The sequence below is a fragment of the Pezoporus occidentalis genome, unplaced genomic scaffold, assembly GCF_034315485.1.
Source record: "Pezoporus occidentalis ecotype Australia unplaced genomic scaffold, CSIRO_AGI_Poc_V1 ctg12, whole genome shotgun sequence".
Taxonomy (NCBI): domain Eukaryota; kingdom Metazoa; phylum Chordata; class Aves; order Psittaciformes; family Psittacidae; genus Pezoporus; species Pezoporus occidentalis.
The window spans coordinates 68,438-92,827 of record NW_026912994.1 but is presented as its reverse complement, the minus strand read 5'-3'; the positions used below and the strand labels follow the sequence as shown (position 1 = coordinate 92,827).

Here is a 24,390-nt window from a genome sequence, read left to right as displayed (position 1 = left end):
TACCATCAGAATACAGCACTGGTTTTAGACAATTTATAGCAAAATGAAAACACGCATATTGACAGGTACAAAATTGTGTCAGTTCAGTTCCCAGTTTTTGATAAAGACATTTCCTAACATTTTGTTCTAATTTACTTAAACCCTGTCTTTAAAAACTTACTCCCTGACAAATGCATACCATTAAGAAATCATTGTCAAATTAGTAACTTCAATGACTTAAACTACACTTCTTGCAAGCAATATTTAAAATTACAGTAATTGTCAATAATTAGGAGCTATTTTCCTATTTCTGTTTTGGACTATGTATGAATTATTATCATAGTTAGTTTAGATAATTTAGTTTCTGTTCCTGACAGCACTTTTTGTACAATTCAGCTCTTTCAATTTCCCATTTCTGAAAGTTTTTCACATTGTGAAGAAGAATAAAACATTTTAAATAGATTGTTTTCAGCTAGAAAACTGTAATACTTGTTAGGGAATACGTAGTGTCTGAAAGTACTGTTGACTGTTTTTTCCTAACTGCTACATTTGAAGCTAAAGATACTTTCAAGAAAAAATTAATGGAGGATGAGAGATAACTTGCTCTTAAAATTAGATGTGTTTTGTGTTCCTAGGCAACATCACATAAGACATACCTCTACAGTTATGCAAAAAAATTTGGAGATTTCACTGTACACATTTTTACATTTGCTTTGCTTTAAAGATTTTTCTTAAAGTTTTATTAGGCTAGAAATGTTAATATCTGTTTGGAAGGATGAGAGATTGAGAAGAGAAAAGAAAATATGTGAAAAAGATTCTCAAGCTTCTAAAATCAACCTTTGAAAACTTCAATGCCTTCCACAGTTCACAAGCTGTAAATATCTTTGAAGATGGACAATTCCAAAACTGGCGTAGTTAGGGCATGTCTATGTGCACACAGAAAATAGCACTGAAGGATAGGAATCTGCTTGGGAATAGCACTGCAGGACTGGCTCATCAGGAAGGGTAAAACAGATGTTTGAAAAAAAAGCATTAATTATTATCAGCAGAAGTTGTTTGGTTTCTGGTTTTTTTTTTGGGAGTGGGGGGGGAGTTCTTTTGTGTTTGATGGTTTATTTGTTTGGGTTTGTTTTTTTTTTGTTGTTTTAATAATAGAAGGTCAGGAAGCTAGCTAATTACATTTTTTTAAAAACATCATTAACTACTAGTTCAATGAACTTAAAAAAAAATAAATATATATATATAATAGTGTGATATAGAAAAACATTCCAAAAAACATTTTTTCACCTGTTTTTTTCCCTTTTGTCCTTCTGGCTCACTGACATCCCCTCCCAAAGACATTAACCATTTGTACCCTAGTAGAATTTGAAAAATGTATTAAAAAAAATCATTCAGTTATGTTTTTCAAACATAGAAAGATTTTTAGCCTCAGTAACTGCTTCTCCTACTCCTAATGCAATAAAGTCTTTAAAGCTATCAATAAAAATAATTATATGTAAAGAAGCATTGTTTTAACCTATTGGTCTGTTTTCTTAATTCTAGAATATAAAGCCCTTCCAAGAAAGCAGACATTAACTATTTCTAGCCTGGTTGAAAAAAAAAGTACATTTTTGAGTGGATTTTATTTTTGTCCACAAAATACAATGCCCACAATACTCTGAAATCACATGCAGAAATTCTTAGTAAAATCAATACATGTATGTTTTCAAAATGTTGTTGTCTTTTTTTAAGTATTTAATAAAAAACTTGAATAAAAAATGAAGATAGTTTTTCTTACTGATCATTACATATGTTTTCTTTAAAAATCAGATTTATTTTACATGTCATTTAATGCTGCTATTTAGGAAAGATGTATAAAAGAAGCAGGATCATTGGGTATGTAATGCTGTGATGAAAGCAACTTTTGAGCACTACCAAGACGAAAGATATATTAATGTTAAAAAGTTAATTCTGTGTTACGGTAACATTTCCCCCCCCCCCCTTTGAATGTATTTATAGAAAATCCATCTGTATGGCCTTGTAACAGTTTGTTCTGAGGAAATCATCATCATTTTTGGTAGACTTTTATCAACCTTTGCTCACTGAAGCAAGTTTTTCAAGGTCTTTTCAAAACCAGAATTTTAAGAGGAAAAAGAGCTAAAGGCAAGATTATTCTTAGTAAGGTAGCAGAGAATAAAATTTTACCACTGATACCACAAATCACAGAGAGTATATGCTAACTTTTGTCTCTTGAATTTGCTAAATAAATAGAATATAAAGGAAATCTGATAATTTACAATGTCTCTTCTCGCACAAAAAAAACCCTGAATTCAAACCCAAGTAATCATAGATAACAAACATTTGAGATGGAAGCCAAGAATTCCTAGCTGTGTGAAAAAAAAATAAAAAATATATAAATCTGGTTTCCTTTCAAATAGAAAGCAAAACAAACCTGAGATTACTGCTCTTTAAGGCATAGTTCAAGGCCCTTCTAAAACCTAAGACTGTTTTTTTGCTTCCTTACCCCCCTTTTAATTTTCTTTAAAACAAAATAAAACTCACCAAACCTGGAACAATACAAAGTGGTTTTGCTTTCTACTTTCTCCGTAAAACACTCAGAATAAATATTACTAAAATTCTTCCACGTGGTTTCTTTATTACACTAATTTTAGCTAAGAAAAATACTTCAGGAGTAAAAAGTGGAGAAAAAATCAGTGATTACTTAACTTCTGGTATGCTTTAACATATATAAAAAATAGCAGATGATATTACAACAATTAATAGCATCCTTAAGAACAGCCAACCTTTCTCTCGTGCTCTATTAAAGACTTTCACTTCCTTCAGGTTTATTCCAAGGCCAGTCCTCATGGTCACAGCATCCGTGGCCTCATTCTTGTGGCCTCTTCTAATAGAGCCGTTTGCATGTGCTCTGCCAAAAAAGTTGAAGATGTCTCATCAACAATCCTCAACTAATTCACACCAAACAAATGACTGAAGGGCAGTGGAAAGCTCACCAAACAGAAGGTTAAGAAACCTGTTCTCATCTATGACACTGATATGCTTTAGGTTTCAGCATCAGAATTGCCCTTTCTTTGGAAATTGCATAGGTTTCTGTGATCCATTCTGTGACCTTGCTAAGGAATGGCTCATCCTACAAAGGTGAAGCACCTGGCACTGAAATAACATTTTGAGACTCAAATACTTATGAAAAATAAATTACCTGTCAGACCAGTAGATGTAAGCTCCAAACACCGCAACTGAAAACATATCCACATTGCTCCCTGACAGCACAATCTCCCGATTCCCTCCACTCTCAAGGTCAATTCTTTCTATCTTGTCGGTACGAGCATCACACCAATATAATTTATTTTCCTAAAGATTAATTTTAAAGAAAACATCAACAGTCTTGTCCAAGTATTTAATTAAGAGCTATCAAGATTATATCAAAGTGGAAGTCCAGCTGGTTTAAATGAAACATAACAAATACTACACACTTCAACATATACTGGAAGACAGAGGAACTAACCTCATAATCAATGGAAATCCCATTAGGCCACACAATCCCCAGGCTCACAAGCACAACCTTCTCAGATCCATCTAAGTGTGCCTTGCCTATGCAAGGAGTCTGTCCCCACTCTGTCCAAAATAAATACCTAAAATGTTGTAGAAATTACCAATTAAAATATATCATCAAAATAAGAATTGAAAATATGTAATACTGTTCTTCAATTGCAAACAAAACACATCATAACCATTACATAGGTATTTAGAAAACAAGGTAAGGCTCATGTCTCTAAATAATCTTAAGAGACTGAATGTATAATAATACTTGTCTCATAGAAATTTTGTTGAGAGATGTATTGCAAATGGTATATATGAAGTAGTTCTTAAAACAGCATTTGATCAATAAATTAGCAATTCTATTTCTTGAAGAATTAAGCTTTGAGTTTGGAAACATAAAAGCAAATTAAAAAAAAACAAACCCTGGAACAGAAGCTCCAGCAACTAATAAATAACAAACGTAGGCTAATACAAGAGATGCATGTTTAACTTAAAAATGTTTTAAATATGAAGCAGTGAAGAGCACTGCAGGAAATTGTACAGCAAAGGGAATTTATTTGGGAAGAAAATACTTTTCCTACTCTCCTGAATGCTCATGGAAAGAATCTGTATCTTATCGAATTTTATGTCACTGTATACTTACTAGCACAGTAACATCACTGACTATTTCAGGATAAAGTGCTAGGTCAAACTTCTGCTTTGACCTCCTGCTTCTCAGTCTGTTATAGGTATAGCAAAATCAGGCTAGTCACTCTACACAGAGCACTTCCTTTACTGAACAGTAACCTACCAATATCATAAGTAAATGTCTGTGTGTCTACAAATTTATATATGTATGTATATTTGTATTAAAATATATTATAAACACACTCATAAATATATTGTAAGCAAGAAATCTTTAAGATCATTGAGGTCTAGCATGTTACTGATTGCCCGAAGAGAATTATTTTCATTGTAGATATTCATAAGAACACATTAAAAAACAATTTACTAATACACTGTACACAAAGTGAACAGACCACACAAAACAGTTCTCCATTGTGTTTTTGTGTGGAATGTACATATTGGTCTGTATTTAAGCAGTACCAAAATCTTCCATACATTACTAAGCAGTTCTACCCTTAAGACCAGTGATGGTGATATACTCATCTATTGTTAAATAGCTATACTTGATTGGATTACTGCAAATACATGAAATTAGGCTTTCTGGCTTTAATAAAAACTAATTTGTTCTCACACTTCTTGACATAACAAACTATGAAACTTGTACTATATTAGGAAATTGAACTGCTACATTAGATAAATGAAAAACGTGTCTTAGAAATGTTAAAATAGACAATATTAATCAGCTGGATATGAACAATCACTGCTTAAGATTAATACAACTTTAACCAGATAACTAACAGTGGCTCTAAACAGAACTGAACTGGCTTTCAAGCACCTAGTCAGATATACTTTGTTAACATAGGACATCAACTAAATCTTGACTACAGGAATGTAAGAATTTAATATACTTGAATTAAACATTCTGTGCTCTTTCTTCGAACCAGTTACTCAGAGGAAAAAAAGAAAAAAAAAATCAAAACAATTACTAGCAGTAAATTAATTACATTATTTAGATAAATTAATCTAGAACCCTCCAGGGAAAATCCTGAAGAGCTGACAAAATGCAAAGTTATTTAATACTCTCATAAAGCATTACTGATTATAAGTATTTTGATATATAAACTCACATAAACTATTAATATAGAAAAACTTGGCCTTCCTGTATCTTCTCAAAAGATCCGGGAAGCACCATCTAAAATACTTGTTTCCTGGACCTTTGTAGGTAGCAATATGCTACCAACACATTTGCATGTACTGCAATAATAGACTAACCATGACTCAACTTATTTTGGAACTATGCCATATAGAATTTATGTATCTGAAATGGAGATGCACATGGTGGACATTTGATGCTGGCGTAGAATCTTTAAAAAACCATCTCTGAAAAAAATTAAACTGGAGTTTAAGCTTGCAGCCTGCTGTTCCCCCCTTAAACACAGCTGAAATTTCTGAAATTTTTTAAAGAAGGTATCTTCAAAGTCTAAGAATTATTTCAGTATGAGCTCAACCCCATATTTCAATCACATTTAATTGGGGGTGTGTGTGGGGGGAATCAGCCAATTGTATGTTAATGTGAACAAGCATACCCGATGAGGGACAAAGATACTCCTTTATAGTAGTGCACATTCTTAACTTTTTCAACAATAAATGATGTTACAAACCAGCTGAATGCTGGCTGCTCCACAAATTGATATAACTGGCAGATTCAATGAGATCTAATAACTGCTATTTTTCTATTTTTCTATTTTTTCTGTCTGTCAACCCAAGCTTCAGAAGAAATGAAGACTGTGAAGTGAGGGCAAAGGGAGGGAAGAATACCTTTGAAAGTTTTGCCTTGTAAAGGGAAAGAGATATGACAATAACACAGAGGGTAAAAAGGCCATAATCTTCCCAAAGAAAGGTATGCTTGCACTTCACAAGCAAGCCACTCCTTCTCCTGAAGAAACTTGGAGACATTTCATGACATAATTTCGTGGCACAGTATATAAAAAAAAAAAGATCAAGCTTAACTACCTTCAGAGATAGGTGATACACTGTTCTACCAGACAGGTAAAACAATTATTTATCTGTGATCCTCTCATCCCTTTATGTTTTCTTAAGTATTCTGAACACACCCAAAAACTATAAACCTCCACATGATCAAAACATCTAAGGAATGTTGCCACTACCAAATTCACTTCTACATTTAAGATTTCTTTTCTTTACTGTTTAGTTGTAGCTCTGCTAACAATAGTTTTGGAGCTGGAATGGGAAAGAACATTCTCTATTTCTGTTAATGCTGCAGTGTAATCTCTACTCTCAAACAGCTGGATGAATACAGATGTAATTTCTGACAACCCTTATTCTCTTACCCACATGTTTCATCTCACATTACTTTCAGCTACCCTGGGCAATCTCCTTGGTTGCTTATTATAAATTCTAGTATCATGATTATGCATGATATTAGAATTTATAACTACCAAGGATTATATTTTTCTACAATTTCATCATGACATTGAGGTCACCATTAGCTAACGTGACTTCCCTGGATTTGCTGGAAACTTGGGAACAGATTCAAGTATGCTTCCAAGCAATGTCTAAACTTCAGGTGAAATGGCTGCCTTAGAAAATGAAAACTGTTTTGCTAATAAAGTACAGTATGCCATGTACACAGAGACCAATGAAAAAAAAATCAGCCTATGATAATAACATTTCCTTCTACCCGAGCTTAGTTACAGTATAATAGTTTCCAACACAACCCTTTTGGATTTCATTAAATGCTTATCTGTTATAACAAAGCCCTTGATTTTCTTATGCAAAATCTTCAGTGCTAGCATGCAAACTTTATGAGAAATGCAAGTTGCCAGTCATGTTACCCTTTTTCTGGGTGTACCGCAATAGATCTTGGCTGGTCCAAACCCTGGGATATAATTATGTATCGGAATGAGCCGTTGAGCCGGGCAACTTCAATTAAGTTGAAGCCATGATCTGTCCAATATATGTTACCTAGAAAAAATACTTTCAAGTTACTGTAAAAAGAAAAGACTACATGAAAAGTGTTAAAATCTTCAGTGTGCCAGTTAGGACCAGAAACCAATGGCTGTATTTTAACTGATATGTATCTTTTACTTGTTATTTCTAGTCCTAGTCAGCCTTCTGTTTTAAAGAATAAGCTTGCATTAATGGTTGTCACTTGTTAAGTAATGGTTGAGACTGGTTATCTAAGAAATAGTGTCCAAGATATTTAAATAATTTTTCTGTCTGTAATAAAACTGCAAAACCAGTGGTGGTATCTTCAAAGAAGACTATCTAGACATTTGGAATAATAGAAATTAAAGCAGAAAGCAAATCAAGTTATTTAGTCTTGAGCTGAAGCTGCAAGAATGTACTGTAAGAAATCATGATGAGTCTTGAAGCAGGTTAAGACCTACCTGCTATCCAGTCCACTGCAATGCCTTCAACTCTTCCCAAACCATTTGTAACAATGTCTTCTTTCCATGTTTGGTCTCGTTTAGATCTGCAAATTTTGTTGAAACCCATGTCTGTCCAATAGATTGTATCATTTCCTAAAAAATACATGGCAACATTTCTTAAATTAATTCAGTTACTTCAAGTTTCTACATCAGTAAATGTAAAACTTGACAATTACAAATTTACCAGTATGTCTCAGAGTGAAGAATGGTATCAAAACCATAATCTTTAATTCCTCATTCATTTTCCTTTTATTTATTTAAAGTAATTAAATTAGAATTCTAGGTTTTCTTCAGGTTATTTAGTACTGCACATATTAGACAATAGGGCCATGTCAACAGATGCTTGACCCTTGCTAAAATGACAATAACTGTTGTCTTTTTTTTTTTTAATGGGATGTTTGAGAAACATTGTTTTGTTTATTAATCACCATTCCAAAACATCTACTAGTCAGAAATACTACCTTTGGAAACTGCCTATGCAGTCTTTTTCTTCAGTACTGGACTGCAGAAACTGGACTAGCACTATTAATATTATAATTACACAAACCTGTTTTATTTTTCCCACTTGGACTCTTCACTAGGGACTGTAGTGACAGGACAAGGGGTAAGGGGTTCAAACCTAAACAGGAGAAGTTTAGACTGGATATAAGGAGTAAGTTCTTTGCTGTAAGGGTGGTGAGGCACTGGAATGGGTTGCCCAAGTAAGTAAGTTGTGAATGCTCACATTCAATTTATTCACAGCAATACAAAAATTTTCACTAACTATGTTCTATGCATTACATTGGAGAATACTTTTTGATTTTTCAGGTACTTCATACTCATAAGAAAAGAAAAAAGCCTATACTCCTTTGCTGTATGGTGTGAAAATATCTAAGTAATTAGTTGCCACCAAACTAATAAAGATCTCTTTATTTTTCAAATGCAGATAATACTACAGCATTTGCTGAATTTCAGTTTGCACTTGGATACCAATGGTATGATCCAAATGACAGACCCCTCGCATTTTATAGACACAGCAATTATTATGGATTCCTTTTTTTTACTAATCAAAATTCTCCATATCTCAATAAAATATTTAGCAACATTTTCACAGTGGGGCTCAACCACTGTAGATCCATGCCATGCAGAACAAGCTAATAGGAATTCAGATTAAGCAATTAGCCTTTAATTTGTTGTAGTTGTTCACTTTAAAAAGTGGACACTGTTTTCACAGATTTGTGTATCAAGGCTGTCTCTGTCAGGTAACACTATTAACATTATAATTACACAAACCTATTTTATTTTCCAAATTACTCTGAAAATTAGAGACATGGAGATGAAAACTCCCTTCAGCATCTAGTTCTTAAAGACAGTTCTGGCTTCAGGCAGATGAAAAGAAGGCCTATATTCAATTTGGAGCCTCCAATATTTATTTACTTATTCTACTGTTGGAATCTGAAGAAAAGAGAATTACTACTTGGAAATTACAGCTGCTACAAAATGGGAAATAACAGTCTGTAACTTTGTACAGCTCCTACAAGCATTTTGCTAAGTGGTAAGCATTAGTAACCATGGCCACACATTGACTCTTACAGTACACAGGCTGCTTATCAGCAAACACTGCAAATTAATTCCATTTAATGCATTAGTATTTTGCCAATAAAATCCTGTAACTCAAAATTCCACATGCAAAGTATTTGCTGAACATTATCCCTTCTGTCAGGCTCTGTCAGCTTAGTCTGTAAATGTTCAAAATGCTTATTTCTACAAAGACGGTAAAATCTGTTCTCTTCCCACCTATACACACCTGCATGTACACCACAGATAAAATGCCTGAAGGCACAATGATAGCGTGAGTAACGGTGACAGAAAATGGAGACAGAAGTATGGAAAAATATGTCACAAACCACCTCTGGATTCCCAGCTCCAAGTTCAGCAAAACTCAGTGAGGGACTGGGAATTCCGACTTCTCTTTTCACAAAGGCAAAATCATAAACTGTTTCTGGGATTAACTACTACAGAAATGAAAGGGGCTCAACAATAACACTGTATGAATTCAGATCTACCAACAAATCTATTACTCCACCTTTATGAAGGCTTTCTGACACATATGCAAACATTCATATAACTGCACTTCATTTTTGTAATTTAAATAAGAAAAGAAATGCTACTAATCATTAAGTAGCTTGTGCCTTCTAAGTCAGTAAGACTTAAGAGATAGTGTCTCCTGATGAACAGGATCACTTTTTCTCAGACACATAGTTCTACCCACCAATTTGATGCAAATAAACACAATGAAACACAATGTTCTTGTTTCTTCAATACTTAGAATGCCCTAGATGCCCTCAATAAAGTAGTGTTTCTCTGCCATGCAGATTCTCCTCCAACTACACCAAGCTTAAATAAAGTACCTCCCAATGTGTGAAACAATTATTTCAACAAATACAAACTACATACTAATTTTAAAAGTATGGTGAGCTTCCTGGGGCAATGTTGAGAGGAAAATGACAATGGGCATTTCCCTGAGATACCGTCAAGAAGTCTGCAGCAGCAGGAAAGTATCAATGCCATTGTTCTTAACAAAACAGAAACGAAAGGCCACTAGGATGACACCCAATTTTATAAACCTATGTCTTAAACAACACTGGTAACCCCTCTTCCCACTGACCTCTAAAAGAAGTCCAAAGGTTAAAACTACTCTTGTAGTTCTTTAAGGAGAGCACAGATAAATGGCATGGAGGGGAAAAGGTGCATTTATCTTCTAGCACATCTGCAGAAAATATTGCTGTCTTTTAACTGCTATCCACTAGCATATGTTAATGTATTTTAACCACTTCGCACACTTAAACATTACTGCAAGTAGATCAGAATTAGGGAACGTTACACGATTAAGAATGAAATGCAAGCAATAGTCATTTTATTAAAAAAAAAAACAAAAACCAAAACCAACAATCAACAAAAAACAACCAAAAACCAAACCCAAAATAAAACAAACAAACAAACAAAAAATCCAACAAGATGAAATCCAAAAATACATTCACTTGTCTTCTCAATCAGATTTGATGAACAAAGGTTTTAGGAATGAATTCATAAAATTCAAGGTAACAAAATAAGAAAAATAATTGCTTTCTAAGCTGGAATGCAGTTGAAAGCTGTACTGTAACTTTATATAACACAGTATCCCCTTGTGATTTCACTGCTCCAGAAAATGTGCATTCATATTTAGCAATGTATTTGTCACTGTCAAACATATTCATGTTCCCTGCGCTGTAACTGATCATCACGCAACTTGGCGAACCCTACTCAATTTCATCCTTCCTCAATTCTCATTTTTAAAAGTTAAACATTAGTACCAGCATCTTATTCTCAAAAAACACTAATTTGATATTTTCTACTGGCATCCAAAGCTCTGTAAAGTAGGAGCTATCATGTAAATAACCCATGCCAAAATCAAAACAAAACAAAACAAAACAAAAAATCCCAAACCCAAAGAAAATAAAAGATGCAAAATCGCCAGTACAATTCTGGTATCAGTATTTTAGAACAAAAGGTCAAATTTCAACTTCTGTATTACATAGCATAATCCTATAAAGCTTGTAAGATGTGAGTTCAAACACAGTATTTTTAAAGTATACTATAATAAAAACTACAATCCCTGGTAAACCCCATTACATAGTCTTGGTACTTTGTAATGAATATGTGTACCTACCACTTCTCTATCATCCTGTGGCTTTCAAGGAATAGATGAAATCAGCTGCATCATAGTTTTTCCCATCTAAGATATGTGTATAAAGCACTGGCTCTTAAGTAATTTTTTAGTCTCAGTAGACTGTGATGGAACTTTGCCTATGATATAACAAAAACTCTGAACATTAGCTGTTACTGATTTTGAAAGCAAAATATACCAGTTTGAGGGCATTGTAAAATGTTGGGTGAATTTGGAATTTTACTAGGTAGAGTGGAGGTACAAGAGTGTCACTGTAAAAGGCAGGCCAAAAGAAAAGACTTTAATGAATTTAACTCCTGACCTGTTAATAAGTTTACAGAGATATTTGTGCAATCAAGTACTCAAACAGAACAAACAGGAAAACATCTGCTTTTAATATGAAGCCATATGTTAACATATAGTTAAGCAAAAACAACATAGGATCTCTTGGTGCTGAATTCCCAAGCAGAATTTATTTCAAAATTAAATACAATGGAGTACGACAAAATAATCACACATTTCAGGAAGTCAACGTCCTTATGTATTTAACATAGGTAACTTAAAATTTTATGGCTAAACTACTGGTTTGTAAACATTATGGGTAAAAAAAACCCCAAACAGCTCATGTAAGAATCAGCTTAGAAGTCTGGTCCAAGAGCTAATGGCTCAAAACTAAGGAGATACAAGATGTTTTCAGGTCACTACTTCATCACAGATTTCTTACTTTGTGTAAGCTAACCAAAAATTCCTAATGTTTTTGAAGTTATTCAAACACACTTTAGTTCCAATGGGAGACGTATCAAATTGTTTTTCAGGACATGAACCTTAATTTTTTTCCACCTTCTTTTACACGCATGCAAGACAAAAACCTAATTTCACAGGACATTTGTGGAGGCTATGCAAACTAAAATCTGTTTCCTATTTATACAGTGCAGTGGAAAGGTAAGTAGTGTACTTGAGATAGACATGCCTGTTCTTCAGGCTGTTAGAGCTCCCACTTTTGAAGGGAAGAAACAGATACAAAATGGGCTTGTACACGGCAGTGAAGAGGCTGAGCTTTACCAGACAGAAAGAAAACTATGCCACTAAGCTGTCAAACCCACCTGTTACATTAGAAAATTCTGGGGGAAAAATGTCGTGACAGCAACAAGCTTTTTTCTATAAGAAAGGAACTAATAAAACCTGCTTTTCTACGGATTTGAGCACTTTCTGTAAAATCACCAGTTTCCTATTCAAGTTCTTAGTGATGTCTCGACTGAAAAACAGCAGATAGTCTACATATACATAACAAGTTTTTCTATTTACTGTAAATAATAAATAGCTACAGGTTAACACTGTAGCACACAACTTCCAATTCTCTTAAATATAGTTGCAATTACTTAGAAGGTTTGATAAACATCATTTCATTTGATAACCTTATTTCATTTATAAGAAAAGTATACATACAATAAACTATACATGACATTTACCTGCATGGAAGTCTATGCCCACAGCAAAGGAAGCTCCAGATATAGGCATTAAAGCATCCATTTTATCATTTGGATCAAGAGGAATTCCTCTAATTCCTTCATGAACAGAATACATAAGAAATGATTCAATACCTATAGGAAAAATAAAATAGCTGATGGGAGCAAAGTGAAGACATTCCCAAAGTGAAGACTTTCCCAATTAAAAAAACCTGACGAAGTAACAAGTACTAGACACAGTTTTCCAGTACAGCTTCATAGTTTTCCAAAATGATAAAGCCATCCCTTTGAAAAAATAACTGTGAATTCATATGGTGTAGTTCTAATTAAATGATACATGCAGTCTCATAAAAAAAGGGAACAGCTGCCCATTTCAAGCATCACCTTCTAATTAAGTAATGAGCAGTAATGAAAATTAGAACTTAAGAAGTTGGGTTTGAATTATGAGAAATTTAAGAATATTTTCAGTGCACATCTGCACTTCCTGTATATATTTAGCAAGTGACAATTTTAAAGAACTTGTGGAAAGCAGGACTCAAGACTGAAAGTAGTCTTCTGAGGCACAGGATTCATCTCACCTCATTTAGTCATGCACACTTCCTTTATAGACAATAGAGAGAAATACACAGTTTTAGTGAACAATGAAGCTGATGTATTTGAAATGCCTACTTTCGTGTTACATTAATCATATTCCAGGTGCATTCTATTTCTATTAAGTAGGAAGAATTTCTATTTCTATTAAGTAGGAAGAAACTCTGTGTAGAGGTCTTGTTATTTTGCCATTCACAGTTGAGATGAATCACACCTAATTGTTCACAACCAAGATTAGAACAAATACTTTGTTGCCCTAATCTGTTCATATATTAGAAAACCTTTAAAAGAAATTATGCAAGGTGACAATACCTAATTCATTATTGAAGAATTCTAACTACCATACACAAAAAAGTGTATGGTAGTTATATTTAAAAAAATATTTTAAATACAGGATTCATATATTTTAAATACACACTGTACACCAATTTTACATTAACAGCTGAAAGTTATAAATATCCAAAGAAATATATGTACAAGTAAAAATTACTATTTAAGAAAAAGAAATAAAAAATGTTAAGAACATGTTATTGTCACATATGAAAATCACTGAAAAAATAGGAAAGCCACATTTATGTTGCATTAAAGAAAGTTTATATACCCATTACAGCAATAAAATCGAAGTTAGTGAAAATAAATACTGAACGTCATTTTACCTTTGCATGCCATGCGGTTTTTTTGAAGGTTGTAGCCTACTGTACACACACATGTCCTGGTGGTTTCTGATGTTGGTAAACAAAGCTGGGAGCATCCGCCATTGTTTAACTGACAGGAATTGCTACCTATTACATGATGGGAGAAAAGAAAAGAAACAGAATTTGAACAGTGCAATCCTAACTAAAAATGAGTGTTGGCATCAATTTATTATTATTATCAAAACCAAATTTTGTCCAGCTAACTTCTTTAAAAAATTTAGATATGCATGTAACATATCAGGCTTTGTTACTTTTCAATGCTTCACTCTTGCAGCATTTATCTGTGCACTTAGAATGTTTTTTTTTCCTTAGAATATTTTTTAATACCTCAATTTTCTGAAGATGAATCTGCCTATTTTAAAGTAAAAGCATATGATAAAACTGAAAATACCACACTGTATTTGATGAAATAAAATACCACACTGCAATGATGAAATCTCACTGACATTAGTCTAGAAGGCATTTTATTGTAAACGATGAGCAAGTCATTGATCATATTGTATTCATTCATCAAACGTTATACCAACCTCATTATCTTCTTGAAACAGCATTTGTTAAGTATACCTAAGATACACTTAAATGTGACCTCACAGATCCATGCACCTGTTATCTTAACTAGAACAATATTTACTTTTAAGTAACAGGTAAACACTTTTTAGTAAGATTTATATGTGTAAATCTACTAAAACATTTGAAGAATTAGTTGATTACAAGTTACCAAGCACATATGAATCAGAGCACTATATATCACATATATTTTTGCATTCCTAATTTTGAAGTAGAAAGCATATCTTCATCTAAAATTATAGCCATTTTTTTTTACTGATACAACCATACAAATGGAAAAGGCAGTTGAGCTTTCTAAGTCTCAGGCATCCTTAGAAAATTAGAGAAATTGTAAGGTAAAAATTAATCTAGAATGCCAAATTTGCATACAGAGAATCTGTAAGTGCCCTCATGTTATACTTGCTGTCATATCACTTTGATTTATGGAAATGCAAGATGCAAATGAAATATGCAAAAATTCTTTTGAAAAAGGTGTAAATCCCATCTATAGTGTTTGACTCCTATAACCAAAACCCTGACATTGCTCTCTGTCAAAATATAGATCAGCAAAGTGACATTTCGCTATAGTGAAATCACAGTTAAAGTTCAGTAGTACAAAAACCTGTTAATTTTCTTCACTTTTGTACAATGAAGACACAATGCTACAGACACCAGATACTATTAATATTTAGGCACTCATGAGGCTACCTGTATACCTCCACGATAGGGAGTTCAAGCATTTTAAAATGACAGACACATAACTGAATGCCTGAATTATTATTACTTGCTGCTCCATCACGTTTAAAAGTAACAGCCAGGCTGGCAAAGCATCTCCAGTGTCTCCTAGATCAGGTAAAATGGCAAGTTCTCCCAAGAGCACTTACTATAGAACTGAATTAATGTACTCCATACACAGACTTTTTGTTACTGTTTTATTGTGGTAAAACATCCTGTGTTCTTTTGGAAGCTTCTCCGCAAAATGAAATAATTTGATTCACATGGTTCAGTAGCTGGAATCAGAAATAATATCTTTCTAAAGAATCACCCAAATGTTTTTATCTCTGATCTCCAAATTCAAAAAACTGCGTGCATGATTCCAAATTACACTTTTTCATATTATCTTAGTTCCACTTTGCTAACTAAACTTTGGTAGCATGTTTTTGCTTTTTTGCACTTACGATTTTTACCATGTCACTTCTGTCAATTTAGATGAATTAAGCTGTCTTAAAACACATATATAGTGAAGAATCTTAATGAATTCTCTTAGAATACTTCTCTCAAGATTTCAATAATTTGAGATGAGATCACACCTTTTTTTTTACTAAAAACTTTAAATTCAATTAAAATACATTGGGCATATATGGTAAAGCAATTATTCTATTATATTAAATAATAAAAAAATTTATTGTAATTTATCACTGAATTACATTGAAATACATGTTGTTCTATCCACATTTGGAGAATAATATGGAAAAAAGATACTACGCACTCAAGTTGGTTAAACATGCTTAAAGTTTAACATACCTTGCTGTGCTGCTTTATCATACACTTTCATATGTACAACACCTGAAGTTTTATTTCTCAGGACAGTTGGGTTTCTTCCATCTCTTTTGTTACAGGTGCCAATCTGAGCTATGTTCTGGTCTGCCCACCAAAGCTTTTTATCTGTAAAATTTTTAAGTTTTAAAAATTAAGAGGATCACTATAAATTTACATGTTTGAAACCTAAGGTGGGAAAAGCATTTGAGGTTAATTCTCAGATCAATTTTAAGGAAAATTGCTCAAACATAAATAAATTAGGTTTGATTTTAATTTTAAACCCACAAAATTTAGGTTTATAAATTTACTTTTTTTTCTTTAGGTAACAGTCTTACATACATTTTTAAGTGGAAAAACTGTATTATGCACAACTCATAACTAAAAGTTACAAAACCTTATTCATAGATCATGTACTATGACATAGGGTTTGCTCTTGAACTTTGTTATATCCATTCATTATGTACATAGAGATGACAGAAACTCTGGCTCCAGGTTCTCATTACTTGAGTGTTCAAATTAAGCAGCATGACAATTACCATCAAAATAATTAAGAATTTTTTTACTGTCTTCAAGAAATTAGTTAAATTCCCAACTTACATTGAAAGTAACTTTTCATCATAATTTACACAAGACTTTAAAATAACAGAAAAACTGAGGCATGCTATGTACACACATGCATAACATTTCAAACTATCTGTGTCAATTCATGCATGCAGAGTACTTGAATCATAGTATGAGGGACTAGCTAAAAATTTAAGAAAAAGAACTCTCACTTCATATGCAATTCCAGTATATGCAATATTATTTTGCTGTGGCTAGATTTCAGGTGACTTTAGTCATATAGATTTCACTTAAATCTGGATTGGATTCTAAGTGCTATGAGGACAGAAACACCAAGTTTGATCATATTGCTATGACTGTATTGGTTACTGTGGAATGTAAACATTCATAAAAAAGAAATTAAGATACAAATGTCAGTATTAATGTAAAGGTAATCGTCACAACAATTTAAACAACTGTATATGAAGATAAACAAAGAAAATTTAGCAATTTCAAGAAGCTGAAAGAAGGTGTATGTGACTTGTATATTCTCTACTTCATTTCACTTGCATCACTTCAGGAAAAAGTTATTTTTTAAGCCCCACTAACAATTTAAATATCAACAATAGGGATTACTTTAATTTTATTCAGAACTATACAACACTTATTAGTGTTATCAGTTTCTCATTTTGAGACTTTGATTCATTACCTGCTGGAATTAATGAAAAAGCTTCTTCAGTTAAAGTATTTGCTACTCTCTCATTCATGAAACGAAAGATAATAAAATTCCTAGGTGTCAATGGATTATAATTTCTTTAAGGTAATAATCTTTACTACTTTTCCTCAAATCAGTATTTCTACCAAGTTTTGAATGTCATGTTTCATCACTTGATATTGTACAAATGGACTATAAAGTAAGCCATAATAACTGCAAGACAAAAAAGAGAAAAGATGATTTATCTGGAAACACAAGAAGAGAAAATAATACAAACAGAATAAAAGATTATGAAATATACTCTGTTAAAATCCTTCTCAGCAGCCTTCAGAGAAAATTTTTATTCCTTATCGCTAAAGCTTGGATGGCAGAATAGGGTAAAATATGAGGTAAGCATATAATAATATGGTAAAATAAGAGGGAAGCAATTAAGAGCATCAGAAGAATGCTGGAAATGCCCCTTACTCTCTTGCTGTTTCATATACCCCTACACATATAAAAGGACATGGTTATTGTCTTTACTATAGCTCTGAAGGATCACATCAAGATCACAGAACTGCTTTCTACAACAGCTATACCCTGTTTCAATGAAGATGCTGTGGTGACAGTGGAAAAGCTCTGTAGTATGGCACTGCTACTTGTAATGCCCATACTGCCAGGTACCACAGCCATGTGTCATCAGTCAGGGGTGCCCAACAACTGTTCACCCTTATGTCACACCTGAGACTATCAAGACTTGAGAATTGGGTCCTGCCATGACACGATTTTGTGACTTGCCATGTGCCAGATTTCACATATACAAGCACCAACATTGCACACTCAAGGTGGAATCACTTGTTTAATGCCAACTAACATATTCCACATAAACATATTCCATGAGAACATGGTGATGGTTCAGTTTAGAGGAAACTAATGAATGCAATGAAACTGCAGAAGTATATTTTTCTGAAAGGCAAGCAAACTTTTGTCAGATCCAAAATAATAAACATAGTAATGATGCTTACTGCCTAATTCTAACAGGCTAAACACTTGAGAATTTAAACTTGCTTCTGAAACAAGGACTCAGCTAACTCACAGTGACTGAATGTTCACAGTGAAGAGCTCCTTACCTAACCAGTGTCAAGCCCTTCAGCTGTTTCTCTTATAACATAATCTTTTCATATTTACCATAACTAATATCAGTCAGCTTGTTCCCATTATTCATCAATCTCAATGGTTGCTGGAAGCAAAGCAAATCAGTCCTTTCCTGTCTGTGGGAGACTGAAACATAGACCATACCAAACATACAGAAAACAGTCAATGCTAATTCTTACTGTCATCCTTCAGATACAGCATAAAATCATTATTTCAGTGAAGAACTTCCTGATGTTTCTAGCTGTAGATAAACAAATCCAACACAGAGCACTGCCAGTTACTTCTATTAAGTGTAAGGGGAAAAACATCCTGCTGCATTCTACTTTTCACAGTAAAGTCATAAGATACTTCTGTTACCATAGGAAAAATCAACACACAGAGCTAACACAACCTTTGTCTAAAGATTTCTTTTTGAAGTGTAAGAACATGCGTATGCCATACATCCTTGACAAACTCAAAAGCCAACGCATACAAAATCTCATCTGACTGAGCCTCACTAATTCTGGAAAAGAGCAGCATGATGGGCTGTCTGAATTGCTCCCTTTGTGGGTAGCCAGCTGACCACACAACATGTGCTAGCCAAGATATCACTTCATGAGTAGCTTCAGAGTGGCAACAGCCTCTGCTTTGTTTTGACACAAAGATGGGGAATGGAGTGGAGAGAAAAAAAGGGGAGAAATTTCAGGAATATGTAAGGAAAATGGGGTATTGTGCTAGTAAAGCGCAGAACTGTGAATAGGGCAAAGCTCTAAAAGTGCTTCCAGTAGAGATATCTGTTGTGAAGAGCAGGAGAGAAACTGCAGTGAGATCTCAAGATGAAAGACATGGGGTATTTCACTGGAGATATTATGGAGAGAAGGTTATAGAATGAAGCTGAAGGTACTGTGTTATTAAGATTCAGGAGACATGAAAGCAGTCTGCACCAATTCCACTTTTGCTGAAACAACTGCTGGCTTGAGGCTACTTCCATAGAAAATCCTAAATTAAAATGCCACTTATAGATGGAAATTCAACAGACTTTAATTAGGAAGAAATTAATTTTCACAAGTGAACAAAATTGCTTGCAATGCTAAACATTAAAACCAAACTATAATCAAGAACTAAGAAATCATGAGAAGAAAAGGAGGGGATGGGGGAGGAAGCAAAGCAGGCTCTACCTCAAATGCATCAGATTGGCTTTCAAACTCAAACTGCAGTAAATGAATAACCAAACACTGAAACAGAAACCACAGTCATCTTATTTCAAGTAATTAACACGTCAGTCCAAACTGTCTCTAGAGCTCACACGGATGAATAATGAATGCAGTGGCCTCAAGATCCCAGGCAGACAAGTTCATAGAATCATAGAATCACAGAATTGTTAGGGTTGGAAAGGACATTAAGATCATCTAGTTCCAACAACCCTGCCATAGGCAGGGACACCTCACACTAAACCATGTCACCCAAGGCCTCGTCCAACCTGGCCTTGAACACTGCCAGGGATGGAGCATTCACAACCTCCCTGAGCAACCTATTCCAGTGCCTCACCATCCTAACAGGAAAGAATTTCCTCCTTATATCCAATCTAAACTTCCCCTGTTTAAGTTTTAACCCGTTACTCCTTGTCCTATCGCTACAGTCCCTAATTAAGAGTCCCTCCCCAGCATCCCTACAGGCCCCCTTCAGATACTAGAAGGCTGCTATGAGTCCTCCACACAGCCTTAGCATGCCTTCCAGGAGAATCTGCTCCAAGATTTTGCCAGGCACAGAGGTGAAACTGACAGGTCTGTAATTCCCCGGGTCATCCATTTTCCCCTTCTTGAAAATGGGGGCTATATTTCCCTTTTTCCAGTCGTCGGGAACTTCACCTGACTGCCATGATTTCTCAAATATGATGGCCAGCAGCTTAGCAACCTCATTTGCCAGCTCCTTCAGGACCCGCCAATGGATCTCATCAGGACCCATGGACATGTGCACGTTCAGATTTTTAAGATGGTCTCGAACCAGATCCTCTCCTACAGTGGGCCCAAGATCTTCATTCTCACAGTCCCTGCATCTGCCTTCCAAGACTTGGGTGGTGTGGTCAGAGCCTTTGCCAGTGAAGACTGAGGCAAAGAAGTCATTAAGAACCTCAGCCTTCTCCAAATCCAGGGTAGCCAGTTCTCCTGAGAGCTTCCTGAGGGGACCTACGTTCTCCCTAGTCTGTTTTTTATTTGCTATGTACCTGTAGAATCCCTTCCTGTTATCCTTAATTTCCCTAGCCAAGTTTAATTCTAACTGGGCCTTAGCTTTCCTAACCTGGTCCCTAGCTTCCTGGACAACATCCCTGTATTCTTCCCAGGCTGCCTGTCCTTGCTTCCACTTATTATAAGCCTCTTTTTTCATTTGAATTTTCCTCAGCAGCTCCTTATCCATCCAAGGAGGTCTCCTGGCCCTCCTGCTGCTCTTCCTTCTAGTTGGGATGCAACACTCCTGAGCTTGTAGCAGGTGATCCTTGAATCCTTGATCCTTGAAGAGTCTTGGGCCCCCCTGTCCTTACTAAGCAGGTTCCCAAAGAGGCCAAAGTCTGCTCTTTTGAAGTCCAGGGCAATGAGCTCGCTGCACGCTCTTCTCACTGTCCTGAGGATCTCAAATTCAACCATCTCATGATTGCTGCATCCAAGGCTGCCCTGGGGCGTCACATTTCCAACGAGCCCTTCCCTGTTGGTGAGCACGAGGTCAAGCATGGCACCTCTCCTTGTCGGCACCTCTATTACTTGGAGAAGGAAGTTGTCTTCCACACAATCGAGGAACCTCCTGGATTGCTTGTACTGGGCTGTACCGTCCTTCCAACAGATGTCAGGGTTGTTGAAGTCACCCATGAGAACAAGGGCCTGTGAGCATGAGGCTTTTCTTATCTCTCTGTGGAGTGCTTCATCCGTAGGTTCTTCTTGATCAGGCGGTCTGTAACAGATCCCCACAGTAATGTCTCCCATAGCTATATTCCCTTTAACCCTGACCCACAAACTCTCTGTTGACTGCTCACCTGTTCCCAGACGGTTCCATACTCTCCAGCCTATCCCTAACATCAGGAGCAACTCCCCCTCCCCGCCTGCCAGGCCTGTCTTTTCTAAAAAGCCTGTAACCTTCTATTCCAACACCCCAGTCATAGGAGCCATCCCACCATGTTTCTGTGATGCCTATCATATCATACCCCCGTAGACGCGCACATCTCTAATTCCTCTTATTTGTTCCCCATGCTATGGGCATTTGTATAGAGGCATCTGAGCCGAGCTCCAAATGAAGCCGGCTCATTGGCTGGAGCGGCTGGGATATCTCTACATTGCTCCGAGCTTTTATTATAGGTGCTGGCAACTGACTGGGTGTGTTGGAATGGAATGATGTCCCCCTCCCCCAACACATCTAGTTTAAAGCCTCCTTGACCAGTCTGGCAAGCCTCCTACCAAAACTGCTCTTTCCCTTCTTTATCAGTCCAGCTCCACCAGTCCCCATTAGACCTGGCCTACAAACTTGGGTCCCATGTTCAAGGCACCCAATCCCCTGATTATGACACCACCCTAGTGGTTCCATAGTCCATAACACATTTCACAGTGTCCATTTCTTTTTTTACTTGAATTCCAGAACACCAAAGTCCTTACTCCCTTCACAAGACTTAGGCAGTACGACGATCTCCTTCCAACTCATTGTGGCTTATTTTTTTTGTTGGCTTTGTCAATAACCAAATAGATCAAATCAATCAATCAAATAAAATATAGTTCTGGCACTAGCCTTGTAGGAAGTCACATTAAAGAAACAAGTTTTCAACGGCCCATCTCTGTTGTAGTCTCAAAGTTAACAAGTGTATAAAAATAAGAAGAAGCAACTCCCTTCTCCTCTCAGCCTTTTGGAAAAGTAATTATTTTAAACAAACTGAACTATCTAATGTTTCAATACCATATCATCTCAGATTTCAGCAACAGTCTGAAAGCCAACACAATGTAGGCTTTAGGTGAATGTTAAAGTTAACCATGAAAGGGGAAACAACAGAAAAAAGGACAAGAAATTACAGCAGCAATTTCAATTCAACTTTATCTTCAGTTTGTCACATGTATTTTTAAACTGGAACAACGTAAATGGCAATATATGGACAATAAAACATGCTTTGCAGGGAGTTAAAATTTCACTCATGACTACATAAAAAGTATTAATTACTGTGAAATACAATCTCGCAGCCATCTTCTACATGAGAAAAAAGTATGAACCTCTCTCTTTTTTTGTCCAGTTACATATCTTCTAATCATAAATGAAATAACTAAATGGTGCAAGTCTATATAATTGTAGTTTAACATCATCAGTATTTTCATTTCAGACAGAAAACTATAGATGAACCAAAAATAAAACCCCAGAATGAAAAAAAATAAAAATCCTTGTTAGCATAACATGTGGATAAACATTTAACTAAAATTTTAAATTACAAAATCTTACTGAAGTCATATTTATTATTCATTTACATCAAGGCTTTATATCCTGTTTTAGAAAGCTATATGAGTAGAGTATGGAGAGTTAAACAACAAAGCCCATGCAAATCCTGACATTTCAGGTATTTAGAAAAAAAAAAAAAAAAACCAACAAACACTCAAACCCAAAACCCAATTTAAAACAGCAACAAAAAAAAAAAAATAAAAACCCCAAAACAAATAACCCCCCAAAACCAAAAAAAAAAAAACCCCAACAGCAAAAAACAAAAAAGCCCCCCAAACCCCACAACAAACAAACAAACAAACAAAACACAAAAACCCAAACAAAAACACCCAACATCAACAAACCTAGCAAAAACCTCCACCACAACCAAAACCAAACCAACCTGAAACAACTCACAAATTCTAAAGTACAGACATCTTAAGCTGGCCAGTTACAACTTAAGACCTAAATAATAAAACTTTTAATTGTTCAAAAACTGCTGGGTGGCCTTTATATGCCACAACACAGTCCTATCCCAAAGCAACTCAAATGTATTACACAGCTATTTTTGACAATAATTCTAAGCAGAGTCTTGGACTATTTCTCTCTGTGTTATTAACGTATTTCTCTCAGTAGATAAGTCACTTATGACTTATAGTATCAGGATGAATTAATCTACTTTAATTTTCATTTTAAAATATTACAGATTATTAAAAATCAGTTGACTTTAGAATAAAGACAATTTGCTTTCATGAACTAGAGAAGAAATGATGTTATTTAAAACCTTTAAATATCAAACTGAAGCTAAATTATTTATTTGCTTTATCATGCTAAGAAGAGTTGTTTGATCAGTAATGACAATTTTGTTGCTGAAACTAGGTCATAACATATATTAAAACTGTTGCATTTGTCAATTTGTTGTGTAATCAGCATTAAGCACAGCAACATATAGGGAAACAGCAATTTGAAATGCAAAAAATTTCTACACTAGCATTGTGGACAGTCCTTTGGAGATTTTAAGCAGTACTCTGCAAATTTTGATGGGCCATTAATTTTCATTAATGGTGGCTTGAGTATTTATGGAAGCCAACTATGTACTATACTTAGAACTGGGCAAATTGCCTAAATATATTTCATATATTAATGCCAATATAATGAATGGTGTTACGGCAATTAGAAGTCTGATGACTTGGAAAATTAAGGTGTATGCTTGTGAAGCTTTCTGATCTAAGCAACCCCTTTCACTTCGCAATTACATCCAGAAAAGTCACAGCTCCCACCATTTGAGCTACTGGAAACGCATTCTGCTGTTACTTTTGAAACTGTATTTCAAAATTTATTTTGGAACATTTAACTGCATGATGAAAATAAATGGCAACATGAACGCATTTCAGTAACACGAATCCTTGTTTTCTGTCTAAAATGAAATACTATCAATCACAGAATGTGACTGTCTGTTTAGATTCCTTGATAATACACCTTG

General features: G+C 34.9%; 1 protein-coding gene across 1 annotated transcript in view; it reads right to left on the bottom strand.

Annotated features, from left to right (window-relative positions):
• Positions 1-24,390, bottom strand: part of LOC134156941 (low-density lipoprotein receptor-related protein 1B) — a gene marked incomplete at its 5' end in the record, with an annotated part of 264,744 nt that overhangs the window by 177,605 nt on the left and 62,749 nt on the right. The window contains 8 exons of the mRNA XM_062605389.1: positions 2,763-2,887; positions 3,179-3,330; positions 3,485-3,611; positions 6,981-7,110; positions 7,536-7,670; positions 12,732-12,863; positions 13,976-14,101; positions 16,085-16,225. Of these exons, the coding sequence (XP_062461373.1) occupies positions 2,763-2,887; positions 3,179-3,330; positions 3,485-3,611; positions 6,981-7,110; positions 7,536-7,670; positions 12,732-12,863; positions 13,976-14,101; positions 16,085-16,225 (1,068 nt within the window). The remainder of the gene's footprint in view (positions 1-2,762; positions 2,888-3,178; positions 3,331-3,484; positions 3,612-6,980; positions 7,111-7,535; positions 7,671-12,731; positions 12,864-13,975; positions 14,102-16,084; positions 16,226-24,390) is intronic.